Here is a 16,477-nt window from a genome sequence, read left to right on the forward strand (position 1 = left end):
ATAAAATCGCGGGCTTTTGTACTCGGTTCACGTACGAGAGTTAGGGGATACCAGATTTTTAAGCAGCGACCTACGTGACCATCGCGGCGTCCATTTTCCTCCCGGAGTTTCATCGTAAGCCGTATGTATATTTTCCTTCGCAACAAACTCCAGAAAAACGTTCGAAACCACTACTGTTCCAAAAATCTGCTCTTCTTGAAAAACGTTACTGAAATAATAATTATTTCTTTGATACTCGACGTTCTTTACGGAGGTTTGTACTAAAGAGTGGTTTACTGAAGCTTTGGCTGTTAACGAGTCGTTAATATTTTTCGACGAAGAGCTGATAAAAATAGAAGAGGCAGAGGTAAAGATTGATGTCATTGAGTAGCGAAGTTACATTTATGGTATAGGTTTTAAGGCTTTTTGGTGAGAAATTATATTATTGCCTTTTTTATAAAAAAATTGTAGTCATTCATTTTAAGTATTTAATACCTGACGAGATTATTTGACATGTGATAGTATATAACAAATATAATATTTGATAAATATTTGAAAATATAGAAATTAGAAGATATGGAGATTTGGAAGTATACAAAAATTTGTGGACGTCATCAGAATTAAAGAAACTAAAAAATGTAGAGATTTGAAGATGTAAAGACTTGATTTCTATACTGTTTTAGAAATTTAGAAATATAGAGAAAAATAAAGAATATAAAGAAATTTGCAAAAATAAAAATTTGACAACATAGAAATTTGAAGATGTAAATATTTGAAAAGATAATAATTAAAATAAAGAAACTTGACAACATAGAATCCTAGATATATAAAAAATTGCAAAAATAAAAATTTGACAACATAGAAATTTGAAGATATAAACACTTAAAAAAATAGTAATTAAAGTAAAGAAACTTGACAACATAGAATCCTAGATGTACAAAAAATTGCAAAAATAAAAATTTGACAATATACAAATTTAAGAACATACAGATTTGAAACTGACAATAAAAAAAAATGTGTTCACACACCTGCACCCCCTTTGTACCACCTGCACCCCTCTCCAATAAACATATTATACTAAGCACGTCTTCCTACACGTTACCAAGCAATATTTCCAGAAATTTCTTTGTAGACAAAGGGATGACTAAATTTTTGAGTTCGTATCAGAGCATTCGTAGCACTGATCAGTCCTCCAATTCGCATTAACAGTTTCCAGTTTTGCTTCGAACTCGTTCTCGTTGACCTTCACGCCACTTTCGAGAAGAATGCAAATAGATCCAACCAAATATCGTCGTGTTCTATGTGTTACTAGAAAAAGCTATTCTACCTCCCCTATACTAATCAACCAAGGAATTTTTTAGTAATAAAGCTATCAAATTAGCATTTCCTTTTTTCGACTGAAATGGCTGCAATATAAAAAAGTCAGTAGGTTGAGGATAATACAGTTCTTAGAATAATCTCTCCTTACAAGAAATAAAAGTGTCAGAAAGATTGAAACGACCATAAATATCAGAAAGTGTATAAATATCAAAAAATATCTTATTAAAAAAAATTGTAACTAACAATTTTATTGACAATTTTACTGATAATGGCCTTCAGAAGATTTATGTACTAAAAATAAAAAAAATTATAATGACATAAATCTAACCTAATAAACCTAACCTAAACATAACCTAACCTAACCATAACCTAAACATAATCTAACCTAACCATAAGTAGCATAAAATATATAACTTACAAAAATAACACTATAACAATTTTACTAACAATCACTCCAACAAATAAATATATACAATCTACTAAAAATAAAAAGATCCCTAAATGGCACAAAATAACAATTCAACTCTAACAAACACAATAACCAAGAAACCAAAAATAATACTAAAAAGTGAGGTTAAGTTCGTATAAATAAAAAAGCGATTATTCTTAATTAAGAAGTAACTATGTATCTCGTACAAATCGAGCACTTGATCTCAATCAAGCACGATTCATATCATTTTTCCAAGTTCCTGCGAAACAGCACGGTGCAGCATGGAGGTCGATTTCGCGGAAAGTAAAATGCTCGGTATCCGTTCGTTTCTCGAAAGTCTGCCTCTTCCGTTCGAAGGGAAAACTGCGAATGTCTGGTGACCGGAGACAGCCAGGAATTAATCGCGACAAAATAGGCGGTTGCGAATAAACGTACCGTAATAATGGTGTTCCCGATGATTAAGGCCGACCCAGTCCGAGACAAAGGTATGCAGAGAAAGTAGGAACCCCCTCCGTGTACGCCTATGGCCGGTCGTTGCACCGCGTAATACTCTTTTTTTATATTTCTTCTTTAATCAACTCCGATATTGGTCATATTACATTTACGTTTCGACATGTTTTTTTTTTTACTACTTTTACTATTTATTTAATACATTTATTACTACTTTTACTACTTATTTACTACTACTTTTTCAGACACGACTTTTGGATATTTTTCAAAATTGTGGATAGAAAAATATATTGTCGATTTTAGAATTTTACACTTGTATGTTATTTACAATTATTTATTTCTACTTAGGGTAGCAAGGAAAATTTGAATGTACAGTAGGGTTCAGTTTTGGTCACATCCCTATTTTTGCAGTTTGATAAATTTTTTTATGTACTACTTTTAGTATTGGGTATGAAGGTTCACTATTGTCGATAGAAGAATAAATTGTCGATGAGTGTCATTTCAGAATTTCACTCCCATTACATACACGTTATCTACAATTATTTACTTATAGTTATGGTAGCAATAGAAATTTGAATTTACAGTGGCTTTCAATTTTGGTCACATTCCTATTTTCACAGTTTGACAAATTTTTTTATGTACTACTTTTAGTACTGGGTATGAAGGTTCACTATTATCGATCGAAGAATAAATTGTCAATGAGTATCATTTCAAAATTTTACCCCCATTACATACACGTTATCTATAATTATTTATTTTTACTTATGATGGCAATGAAAATTTAAATCTACAGTAGCGTTCAATTTTGGTCACATTCCTACTCTCACATTTTGCCAAACTTTTCATATAAAACTTTTAATATTGGGTATAAATGTTAACTGCCACATATGTATACATAAATAGTCACATATGTAATTTCATAATTTTACCTCCACATTCGTTACTTGTTTCTTAAAAAATGATCTACTAAAATTCAATCACTTACTGATCAATAGATTTGATCACCTAAATTATTCACCCTAACACCTCAAAAAAATTTAAATTAATAAATTTTCATTGAATCTACGAACATACACCATGGAACCCTACAGGGAATAATTTAACAGCCGGCAAGTGATTGTCCGCGGCGATAAAATAATTAGCCTAAGGCTACTGACTCGCCCGGATCTGTTTTATAAGTAGCATGGTTTCTTTTTTTAAGACAGCCGTTACCGGCACACTAATGGATCCAATGTATGATTGCGCTAGTTAGACGCGTTGACCTTGCTCGTCGACTAACTGCAAGAAGTATTGCGCACTTCCGGCTGGTCATTCATGTCTCTTCACTTTGCGATTCAGAATGCGACTGTATACCCGCCTTGTCCGTTCACGTCCCCTTTAATTGCTGTTTGTCAGCAGACTTTAATTAACCACTCGCGTTAGGGACTATCCTACGTGATAATTAAACGGCAGGTTCCCTTGATTATTATAATTAAACTGGTTTCTCCAAAAATTTTAATGTTGAGGTTCTTGTTATGATTTCCTCTTTTTTTTTATTATTGTTTAAGTATTTTTGGTAATAATTATTTAAGGTTTATTTTATGTTAAATAGGTGTACTTCATGTTAATCGTCATTGAGTTCACAGACGTCATCATAGTCTGATCATGCAGTTGACATTTTGGAATAAACTCGAATAAATAGCTAGTTAGAATAAAAATATAGTTCATGTTTAATACTTTTGTTGTGACTAGTTATTAAATAAAAATATAGTTCATGTTTAATATTTTTATTGTAACTATTTATTAAATAAAAATATAGTTTATGTTTAATATTTTTGTTGTAACTACTTATTGAATAAAAATGTAGTTCATGTTTAATATTTTTGTTGTAACTAGTTATTAAATAAAAATATAGTTCATGTTTAATATTTTTATTGTAATTACTTATTAAATAAAAACATAATTCATGTTTAATATTTTTATTCTAACTAGCTATTAAATAAAAATATAGTTTATGTTTAATATTTTTATTTTAAGTGGTTATTCGAGTCCGTTCTGAACTGTGAACTCTATGATCAGACGTCTATGAGGTCCATGTTGACACGACAATACCAGATATGATAATGGGAAAAATATTTCACAGGCTGGTTAAAACTGATGGCCAACCAAAAGTGATAACCGAGGACACAGAATAGAATTGCGAAACGTTTAATTGTTCCCGACACACGGTGAGCGCGAGATTAATCAAGGTGGCTCTTAGGGGAACGCGTTAAGCCTTAATGACCAGTCAGCGCGACGTAAAGACAAAGAGAATCAGATAAAAGGCCGATTCACTTACCCTTGGCCCATCCAGTGAGAACGTTCCCAAGATAAGCGACCTTATAACAAGGGTCGTACTCTGTGATCGAGGCATTACCCCTGTGCCTTCTCCAGAGTCTTCCTAGCCCCCTCTTCAACGACCTCAGCGTCTTCTGACCGAATTCCTTTCCTGTAATCGCGTTCTGCCCCGAGCCCGAGGTGTCGTTCTCTTCGTCCACGGGGTCCGCGACCACGTCGCCCATCGTCTTCATTTTTCTTTCCGTCTCTACACTGATATTCAAAGTCTTCCAGATTCACTTTCGGAAAAGTAACGAACAGGTCGAATGCGTCGATCAGCTACATCTCCCTGAATAGTAGCCGAAGAGCGACTCGACCTTTCCAGGGTCCTGCGGAGCCCGAGCTAAGATAGCCGACCAGGTGGATGAGCTCTATCGAGGTCACGACCGGTGCCGCTGATCGAGAGAGGTTGTGAAACTCGAATAAATCTCTCTCGATACCGAGTTGCTTGCTCGACCACTGCTACGCGTTACTTCTTCCACACCTTCAAGGCCGACCTCTCGTTGCTGTTCTCACGTACGGAGGAAGGTCGGTGGTTCTCACGAAAAGGAGATATCTTCCGGGACCTCCTTCCGTCCCTTCTTGCCGAGAAGAACGACGATGGTTCTGCGGCTTCTGGAACACAAACCACGTGGTCAGATATTAATTTGCTACGGTCGGTTAGATGTTCTTCCGTTTTGTTAGGTCTTAGAATTGCTACTGTTGGATGTTGATCTATTTCGATGTTAGATGTACTACTATTAGTATTGGTCTATTGCTATTAGATATTCATACATACTCTAAATTTCTACATAGTTGAGTACCTAAATACCTAAATTCCTAAATCTCTAAATACCTGAATATCTAAGTACCTAACTAGCTAAATACCTAAATCTGTAAATTCATAACTTCCTGAATTTCTAAGCCCTTAAACCTCCAACTCCCTAGGTCCTTAAAGTCCTAAAACCCTGAAACCTTAATACTCTAAAAACTTAAACCTTGAATCCTAAAACCCTATAACCTCTAAAACTCTAAAACTCTGAAACCCTGAAACCCTAAAATCCTGAAACCTTAAAACCCTGAAATCCTAAAACCTTGAAATGCTCAAACCCTGAAATCCTCAAACCCTGAAATTCTCAAACCTTGAAATCCTAAAACCCTGAAACCTTAAAACCCTGAAATCCTAAAACCTTGAAATCCTCAAACCCTGAAATCCTAAAACCCTAAAACCCTAACACCTTAAAACCCTAAAACTCTGAAACTCTATAAACCCTATAATCCCTATAATCCCTAAAACTCTAGAACCCTAAAACCCTGAAACCTTTAGACCCTAAAAGCCTAAAACCCCAAAAGTCCAAAACCCTGAAACCCCAAAACCCTGAAACCCTGAAACCCTAAAACCCTAAATCCTCAAACTCAAAAACACTAAAAGCCTAAAACCCTAAAACCCTAAAATCCTGAAACCCTAAAACCCTAAAACCCCAAAACCTTAAAACCCAAAATCCCTAAATATCTGCTTGGTTCAAAGCGTAAGTAACGTTTTAAATAACCCGACGCGATCAAAAGAAGCTTAACTAGTTTCTAATTAAACGCAGGTTGTAATTTAGAAATACTGGTACTTCGAAAGGTAATAATGCCGGTTATAAAGGGTTAATTACAGTGCGTTAATTGAGTCTTATAGGTTCATAAACGTTCCCGTAACTGTGGGATGCGCCGAACAAAAGGATTACGAGAACTAACTTACGAGAATAAACGTAAAAGTTGATACACGGTTTGGTGAATTTCGAGCCCAAGGCTTCTCACTTGCACTTTAGTATTAGACCGAACCGTGCAAATCGGCTATGTCGTTGCTCGGTTAACTTATCTTACCGGAAATTACGGCTTTCAACGGAAGTCTTGCGGTCAGTCTGCTACGAAATCTTGCTCAATACTCTTAAGGATCGAGCTAGGTTCTTTGGAAAGAGCCAAGACTTTTCTGTCTTCTACTTCTTACTTTGTTCGCTTTTCTTGTTCGATTAAATTTCTTGCCTTTCGTTCGAAAGATACATCTCATGTTTAGCAAAACTTTGCAAATTTATTCATTTTTGTCTTGTAGTTTTATTTTGAAAGATATGTTGATGTGACACTTTTCGTTTTTAAGGTTTCAAGTTTTTAAATTGAGAAATTCTTAAATTTAGAAAATTATGGCAGAGGACGTGAACAAATAAAACCACAAAATATTGGGAGAATGAGTAATTTTTGTATTTTAAACTTACAACAATAATGAAAGACAATAATAATTAGACAAAGACCTAATACGCTGATCTGCTACAAAATTGGTATAAAGCAACCATTTTGTTACAGTAGCCCCACGTGACTCAGAGGAAAATAGCGGCTATCGAAGCGATTCTACCGTCACAAAATGCAACAATGCTTCAATCATAATATTCAAAAATTTTTTAACAGTAAACTGATATTTTGCAAAAATAAAATCTAACTTAAAAAAAGTACCATTTAACATTTAATAAATACATAAGGTTACAAAAATGAAACCACAAAAATCAGAAAAAAAATACTTTATCACCCAATAATTGTCACCAAAATCACTCAAACTTTCACCCAGTAATTGTCCACATACACCAAAATATAAAACAAAACATTCACTAACAAAAGCAACAGAATTAAGAAATAATCGTTTACAACAACCACAGTAAAATTCTTGAAAAGAAATTGAAAGAGGATGCTCACCTCTTCAAATTCCTACGACGAACTCGTCGACTGTCAATAACAGACGCAAGCACATACCGGCACAAAAGCATAATGTAATTTTCCGAACGGTCTTCTGCATACACATACACAAACACACATACATGTATACATATACATTGTATATACCTTGTGCATCGAACTGACATAACCACGTTGGACCGATTTTCAAGTACACAACACGTGACCGATAAGCACGTGCTGAACGTAAAACGATACGTGCTTATGAAATTATTTCTGCATATCAATGCATATTCGAAATAGTATCTCTACGTTCAAGAAAACTGAACAATGAACCGCGTCGTTGAAAATTTTCCACGTATAATTGTATTGTGTGATAATCTTTGTGTTATACGTAGTGGCAAATCGATTGTTAGGGCTTCATTAATAATTTATTTTGCGTCGTGACATTTGGAGGAAAAGACGGGTTATATTAGGGGGGTGGTTAAGAGCGGAGGTTAAGGGGAGGTTATGAGGAAAATGAAGAGTTTGGGAAATTTTATTGGTTTAGTGGTGTATTTTTAGATCGGAGTTTGGGAGTTTGGGGATTTAGAAATTTGGGAGATTGGGAGGTTAGAAATTTGGGGGTTGGGAGTTCAGAAATTTGGGAATTTGGGAAATTAGAAATTAGGGGGTTGAGAAGTTGAAAATTTAGAAATTTAGGGTTTGGGAATTTGGAAATTTGAGAAGGTGGAAATCTGAGAAGTTGGAAATTTGAGAAGTTGGAAATTTGAGAAGGTGGAAATTTGAAAAGTTGGAAATTTGAGAAGGTGGAAATTTGAGAAGTTGGAAATTTGAAAACTTGGAAATTTGAGAAGTTGGAAATTTGAGAAGGTGGGAATTTGAAAAGTTGGAAATTTGAGAAGGTGGAAATTTGAGAAGTTGAAAATTTGAAAACTTGGAAATTTGAGAAGTTGGAAATTTGAGAAGGTGGAAATTTGAGAATTTGGAAATTTGAGAAGTTGGAAATTTGAGAAGGTGGAAATTTGAGAATTTTGGAATTTGAGAAGTTGGAAATTTGAGAAGGTGGAAATTTGAGAATTTGAAAATTTGAGAAGATGGAAATTTAGAAATTTGCAACCTTGAAAACTAAAAAATTTGAAAACTTAAAAATTTCTACAACAACATAAAAATACATATCCCCTTGATTTACATATTTCTCAAGTAACATATCTTATTAAACATAACGTCTAAATCATAATAACCCCAATAGCTTTGATATTACTAAAAATGTTTCAAGGTTGAATATAGAAGATCCGTCTCGATAAGTGGCCATCAAAATCGACAACGTTAAGGTGCAAATTACTTTATTGATATATCATCGTTCTCCAACTTTCGAATCGTCCTGCTTACAATTAGTATAATAAATATTCATTAGGGATTGTTGAGTGAAATTTGTATGCACACTTTTTAACCGTGCTTCGAAGTTTGAAGGTTAAACATACATATAGATTAAAAATATAATTCTTTTCTTTCAGAAAATATGGTGAAAGTTTAATTATATACTTGAGACAATATTGTCACATTTACTTGTATTAAAATTATCTTGTTTTATTATTTACGTACTTAGATTTATGTGACTTGTGTTTTTTGTTTTTTATTTTTGTTGTTTTTTTAAGAATAGCTTTGATTTGATTGTTTTTAATGAGAATATTAATTTTGATATCTGTTTAAGGTATATATTATTAAAATAGTAAAATAACAAGATAATAAAATGGTACAATTTTAAAAACGGTAAAAATGACACAAATTATAAAAACGGTAAAAATAGTAAAATCGGTAATAATAGTAAAAATGATAAAAATGGCAAAAATGATAAAAATTATAAAAACTATAAAAATTATAAAAATGGTAAAAATGGTAGAAAGAGTAAAAATGATAAAAGTCGTAAAAAATGCTAAAACTGGTGAAATCGATAAATATGCTAAAACTCGTAAAAATGGTAAAATAGTATAACAGCGAGGAGTAAAACAGTGAAACAGTAAACTGACAAAATATTGAAATGTTAAAATGGTAAAATGGTGAAGATAACCAACAGTTGAATAATAAACAAGTAAAAGATAAAAATGACAAGAATGTCAAAGAAGTAAAATAAAATAGTGTTCTAGTAAAAATAACAGAATATCCTAAGAAAATATTGAAATAGCAAATTAATAATAAATTATGAGTAATAGTAATGTAATGAACTAATAAAACAGTAAACTACAAAAATAACAAAATACTTATACAAAAACAGCAACTGCCTATCTTGACAAATAATAAATAATTTTAGTACAAATAATTAATTATCTAAACAAACGAAAAAGCAACGTCCTCGTCCAACGGTGCAGCTAACTGTAAAAATGGCCGGCGAGAGAATAAGTTGCAAATGCCGGGATACACGTCCCGTTTGTTAGACCGTATTCGAAATTATGGGACAAGGAATTACATTTAACGTAACTCGCGTCCACTGTTTACTTCCTAATATACTATCACTGTATTTTCTGAACGTATGTATACCGGTTTCGCACCTGTTCGCCTAACCTGTCGTACCGAGTATTTATGCACCACTCGGCTGCTGTATTCAACGAAAACTCTAAAATACTGCCTTCGGTATAATTACCGTTATCGCGTTCGTATTCGTTTTTAGCCTTTAAATTTCACAGGAATCATTTTTACCAATTCGCGAGTAATTCTTGTCAACGACGCCGTTGAATCCCTTCTATTTATTAGACTAGAGAACTACCATTGATATAATCTTCCGCGTTATTTATTTTAACCTTGGCACTCGATTTTAACCCTTAATTAAATAACTGGAAAGTACACGTGCAGTGGAGTTAAAATTGTATGTCTTTTTAATCCTCTGCAAGCGATTTAACATGTGTCAGCGTTATTATACTTGTAGTGAGACTTAAATTTATGCAAACTTTCATTTTTATCGTGAGAAGTTTTTATCTTATAAAATGTTATCTTGTTAAATGATTCTTCGTAAGAACTAATATTAGTTTTTCGATAAAATTATTCATAACAGTCCTGAATATTATTTTAAACATATTTATCTACATTGGACATAATTTTTATATCAGTATTTATGTTTAATAGAATTTTTTAAATAAAATTCGATAGTCAAACAGTAGAAGTCCTGATGTACGAGTCCGTATGATACGAAGTTCACCGAAAGCGTCCGACAACGTCCGAGAGCACTCGAAGTCGTCCGAGAAAGCCCGAAGGCACAATTTAAACCGTTTCAAACAATTAGTGACTAAATACAAGAAATACTAATTACTTCAACGACACCTACGACACGTGTATGTCAACACGTCCCTGAACCATCGATAGCACCATAAAAAGTCGTTATTTCCTTCCATGTAAATGATTCTTAATTATGTAGTATAAAAAAGTGGTATAAATCATCCGCATAATGAAGCTACCTTAAGATGGATGCATTTACTTCTTCTTTTGGTTCCAACCGCATGACTGACAGTGAAATAAAAAAAAGAACTACTGATATAGATAATGAATATGTTACAGCAATTGCAACTTTATATTCAAGTTTTTCGTCACGGTACTTCAGATCGATTGGATAACTAATGACTTACTGTCACGTGTTATATGGCCACGTGGTTATTGTACATTGAATCACTAGGTGTTAGATAGTCGTATGTTATATTGCCACCCGTTACATAGCTATGCGTTTGATGCGTTATATTGTTAGATTGCATTAAGTTAAGATATTATATTTTCTACGCGTTATATTACCTACGCGTTATATCGCCACATTATAGTTCTCACGCGTTAAATCACCAACGCGTTATATTTCCTACGCGTTAAATCACCAACGCGTTATATTTCCTACGCGTTATATTACCTACGCTTTATATTTTCTACGCGTTATATTACCTACGCATTATATCGCCACGCGCTGTATTTCCACGCGTTATATCGCCACGCGCTGCATTTCCACGCGTTATATCGCCACGTGCTGTATTTTCACGCGTTATATAGCCACTCGCTGCATTTCCACGCGTTATATCGCCACGTGCTGTATTTCCACGCATTATATTTCCACGCGCTGCACTTCCTCGCGTTATATCGCCACGTGTTATATTACCACGCGTTAAATCACCAATGTGTTATATTTCCTACGCTTTATATTTTCCACGCGTTATATTACGTACGCTTTATATTTTCCACGCGTTATATTACGTACGCTTTATATTTTCCACGCGTTATATTACCTACGCGTTATATCGCCACGCGCGGTATTTCCACGCGTTATATCTCCACGCGCTGCACTTCCTCGCGTTATATTGCCACGTGTTATATTTCCACGCGTTGTGATACCACACGATACATTTCCACGCGTTATATCGCCGCGTGTTAAATTACTACGCGTTATATCACCAACGTGTTATATTTTCTACGTGTTATATTACCTACGCGTTATATTTTCTACAGGTTATATTACCTATGCGTTATAACACCACACGTTATATTACCATGCGTTATATCGCCACACAATATATTTTCCACGCGTTCAATTATCAACGCGTTATATTCTCCACGCGTTAAATGACCAAAGTGTTATATTTTCCACTCGTCATATCACCCTTATATTCCCACGCGTTATATCGCCAAGTGTTATATCACCAACGCATTGTATCTCCCACATATTATATCACCAACATATATTTACAGGTTCTAGTAGCATCATATAAAGTATTGTTATCAATGCTTCCAAAAGCCCATACTAAAACGGCAATATAATAAAAGTCTACTATAAAACATCACATATCTTTCAAACATAAAATCATTACAAACTTGAAAGGAATTCTACTGCGTAAAAAGATACAAAATACATCAAACAGCTAAGTTTATAAATTAATAAGTTAGTCTCCGCTGATCGGTGTTGACAGTTTGAAATAACGTTAGTGTAAGCTTACGTTTTGTAGCCAGACGACGAGTCATATGTTACCATTTCATAAAAGACGAGTGTACCATACAGATTTACCGAACGCATACTGACATTTGATAGCCGGTTGTAACTATTTTATTGCCTCCAACACGTCACTACTAATCACTAATAATTGGTTATCTTATCGTTAATCGTGCCGCGCTGAAAAGTATAATATTAATAGTTGTCGTAAAAATTGTTAGCTATCTGTATCCAGATGTCGTTCGATCTTAATCAGAATGAAGTGCATTTTTATTGCAGTTGGAACATTTAATGAATCGACTGTAAATTGTAAAAGATATCAAGTAGATATCAAATACTCCTACAAAATCTTCATCCATGTAATTCAAGTCCTAGATATCACCACTCCTCCTGACACATTTTACAATGTCAAACGAATTTACAGACCCCACACACGTTCGAGGTCACCTGAATTTTGAGAACACAAGTCTCGTTGTTTCTTGAAAAAACAGGAGGTCATAGCTGTATTCTTGCACGTACTGATGCATCAATCTTATCACGGTATAAATTACAAATACGTGTTTGTAAATACGTTCAGGTGTATAGATACACGATCAAGGATTACCCGTGATGGAAATGACATATGTAACGATAAGGTCAAGTAGGTGAAATATAATTGTCGATCATGTCGTTTATCATTGATAGCCTGTGATCATCGACCAGTTTACGATATTAATGATAGCTAATTACGTGATGTTGTGATCGTTTTACCTCAACAGTGTAGAGTTTTATAAATATCAAATTGACCTACAATGGTTTCCAGGATTGATTCGTGAAGTCTTTAAAATTCGCTAGTAAAGATTACTGTTTCGTGCTCTTTGTAAACACTTCAAAGTGATATTCTTTAAATTACACTTTTATGTTCGAGATAAAAACCGTTCAAACAAAACTGTGCCAGAATACTATTATGGTAAATATTATCTATCTACACCGATTTGAACTTTACTCGAACCCAATATTGATACCCAACATGTAACACACATGCAATTTCACGTTTTAAAATTAGTTAATGTATAAAATGTTTGAGGTTGTTTTTTCAAAAATATATAAACGTTAATTAGTGCTGTAATTAATAGTACATACTATAATATGTATGTATATGGTGTACGAAGTCATATACTCCACACATGGTGACACATGTGATATTTTTCTAACAGCACCGATCCTATCTCCCCAAAAGCAAGATAAAATCATCTCATTTTGTATCCGACAAATAAAGTCTGAAAAGTAATAAATAGATAACGGAATCAGAGATTCAGAAATGGGTTAAAAAGAACTCTATCAGGAATAACCGAGTGCATCGTGCTATGGTAATAAAAGATGACGATCACGATAAACAGATAACATATCCAAATGAGAAACATGGAAGAGTTTAGATTTAACCAACATAGTGAAAGGTTTAAGTGGAATTAATGACCTAAGATTAAACAGAGAAAAAGATTCTGGTGCAAACTTTCTCCATGTAAATCACTCGGTAATATGCGAAATTAACATACACTTTTTATCTACATCCGCTTTTTGTTAATACAGATATTTTTAGAAATGAGCATTCAAATGATTCTTTATCTTGTTGCAGTTTATCAACACTTTGTGTTAAAATAAGAGATAACTGATCTCCGAAATCCTTATATCGTATTAAAATCCCATCACAGATATTTATAGATCCCGTTTAATTAAAGATAAAATGAATGATCGATGTAAACAATAATTTTGGAAAATTACTCATCTACGAAATGATACATACCACGCGCTGTATTTCCACGCGTTATATCTCCACGCGCTGTATTTCCACGCGTTGTATTACCTCGCGATATATTTCCACGCGCTGTATTTCCACGCGTTATATCGCCACGCGCTGTATTTCCACGCGCTGAATTTCCACGCGTTGTATCACCATGCGCTGTATTTCCACGCGTTGTATCACCACGCGCTGTATTTCCACGCGTTATATCTCCACGCGCAGTATTTCCACGCATTATATCACCACGCGCAGTATTTCCACGCGTTATATCACCACGCGCTGTATTTCCACGCGTTGTATCACCATGCGCTGTATTTCCACGCGTTATATCACCACGCGCTGTATTTCCACGCGTTATATCGCCATGCGCTGTATTTCCACGCGTTGTATTACCACGCGATATATTTCCACGCGTTATATCACCACGCGCTGTATTTCCACGTGTTGTATCACCATGCGCTGTATTTCCACGCGTTATATCTCCACGCGCTGTATATCCACGCGTTATATCTCCACGCGCTGTATTTCCACGCGTTGTATCACTACGCGCTGTATTTCCACGCGTTATATCATCACGCGCTGTATTTCCACGCGTTATTTACATCACGACCAATCTAAAATTATACGTTCAAAAAAGTTGTAAGTTGTTGATTGTTTTTGAGACACCCGGTGTATGACGTAGGTAATATACACCTAAATTTATCAAGCTTCCTCTTAAAAATTCAAATATGCGGCAGGTAGATAAACAGGTTGGCAGTTATGCTAATTTCCTGGCTCTGTTTGAAACTTCTCCAAATGCTAACTTTTGAACATTATGCGAAAATGTTTTTGTGTTTGACCACTCGGAAGGCATAAAAGCCATACCGTTAAGCTGGTTTTCTTTATCGTCTTAATTTCCTATTCAGCTTTTATTAAAATTGAATTGGGTTGACAGGTGCTTTACCTGGAAAACATCTAAATTTCACCACAGGAGAAAGGAAAAATGACTACTATGTGAACAGTAAATATTATTCGAATACTTAACTCGATCGATAATTATTATAGGCGAAATGTTAATAAATAATGTTACAGGGAAAAACATATGATAGAAATTTAATTTATTAAAAAGAAAACTTGATACACGATGTTTCGAAATTTTTTTATCGTTTTGAGATAAAACGATTGAAAATTGGATATTCGCTAATGGACGGCACAGAGCGATCTGTAAATTGATTACCTCATTGTTTACTCTATCGAACAACCAATTTAATCAGTACTTAGTACTTCCAGCAAACATTGAACTTCAACATGATGTGCCATAAAATCTATTTTACGAGACTTATGTCAAAAGACTTATACATGAAACGATGTCAGATTTTGTAGGCTGCGGTCATTGACTGTTATAAATCAAGCACTTTCTATTAAGAATATTCATTAAATCATTTTCATAAAATTTTCAAAGTAATAAGCTTCAAATTGATGTACTATAAGCGCCATTTTGCGATACTTTTATGTCATGAAATCGTCTTAGACGTTTTAAAATTAGCCATTGCTCATTATAGCTGTCGGCCATTTTGTACTGAGAATATCGATGGAACACAGTTATTCCATTAAATTTTAAGCGTCCATAATTTTACGATGGTTCTAGGTATCCATCCCTGTTAGATTTTTATACGAGTCTAAATAACGAAGAAGGTCAGTTAATCCGATAAATTTCGATACTCGATTCGAGTGAATTACGTTTTTTATTCGCGTGTCCTAGACAAGTCGTTATGCTTGCTCCACATGAAAGTGCTAGGCGAAAGTTTCGTGGAGTCAATGGCCTTCGAGTGAGCATGACGTCGATCGTTACACCAGCATATTTACTTTTTAATTCTTTTTTTTATTGTAACTGTTCTCCATCTTTTCACGTCGTATCAATTTTCCTTAGTAAACAGGCTAGGAAACAAAAACATATTATCTCGTTGCTTATCGTTAATGAATACAGTACATATTTTTAAATTAACCCTGGTACGATAAGTAATAGGCACGTGTTATTATACGCTGTTATCGCCTCACATTATATTGGCACGCGTTACCTTCGTTTTGCAATATATTGCCGTGTATAATAATTACGTCGCGTTACGTTGCTAGATATTAGTACTACACGTTATATCGCTATGCATTATGGTACCACACGTAATAATGACCACACGCTAATATTACAACGCGATATATTGTGATGCGTCATTATTACCACACGATATATTGCCACGCGTTATATCGCCACGCGATATATTTCCTTGCGTTATGTCGCCACGCGTTGGATTACCACGCGATATATTTTCACGCGTTATATCGCCATGCGGTATATTTCCTCGCGTTATATCGCCACGCGCTGTATTTCCACGCGTTATATCGCCACGCGGTATATTTCCTCGCGTTATATTTCCACGCGTTGTATTACCACGCAATATATTTCCACGCGTTATATCGCCACGCGCTGTATTTCCACGCGTTATATCGCCACGCGGTATATTTCCTCGCGTTATATCGCCACGCGTTG

General features: G+C 34.5%; 1 protein-coding gene across 3 annotated transcripts in view; it reads right to left on the bottom strand.

The window, feature by feature from the left end:
* The window catches only part of LOC100883420 (uncharacterized), a 76,072-nt gene that overhangs the window by 19,489 nt on the left and 40,106 nt on the right, over nt 1–16,477 (bottom strand). For 2 of the 3 annotated variants that reach the window (XM_012283125.2, XM_003699452.3), the window contains exon 2: nt 4,497–5,149. The exons of the other annotated variant lie outside the window; for it this stretch is intronic. In XM_012283125.2, coding sequence (XP_012138515.2) covers nt 4,497–4,728 — 232 coding nt within the window. In that variant the 5' untranslated portion in view covers nt 4,729–5,149. The remainder of the gene's footprint in view (nt 1–4,496; nt 5,150–16,477) is intronic. 3 annotated transcript variants of the gene reach the window in all.

The sequence above is a fragment of the Megachile rotundata genome, chromosome 2, assembly GCF_050947335.1.
Source record: "Megachile rotundata isolate GNS110a chromosome 2, iyMegRotu1, whole genome shotgun sequence".
Lineage (NCBI taxonomy): Eukaryota > Metazoa > Arthropoda > Insecta > Hymenoptera > Megachilidae > Megachile > Megachile rotundata.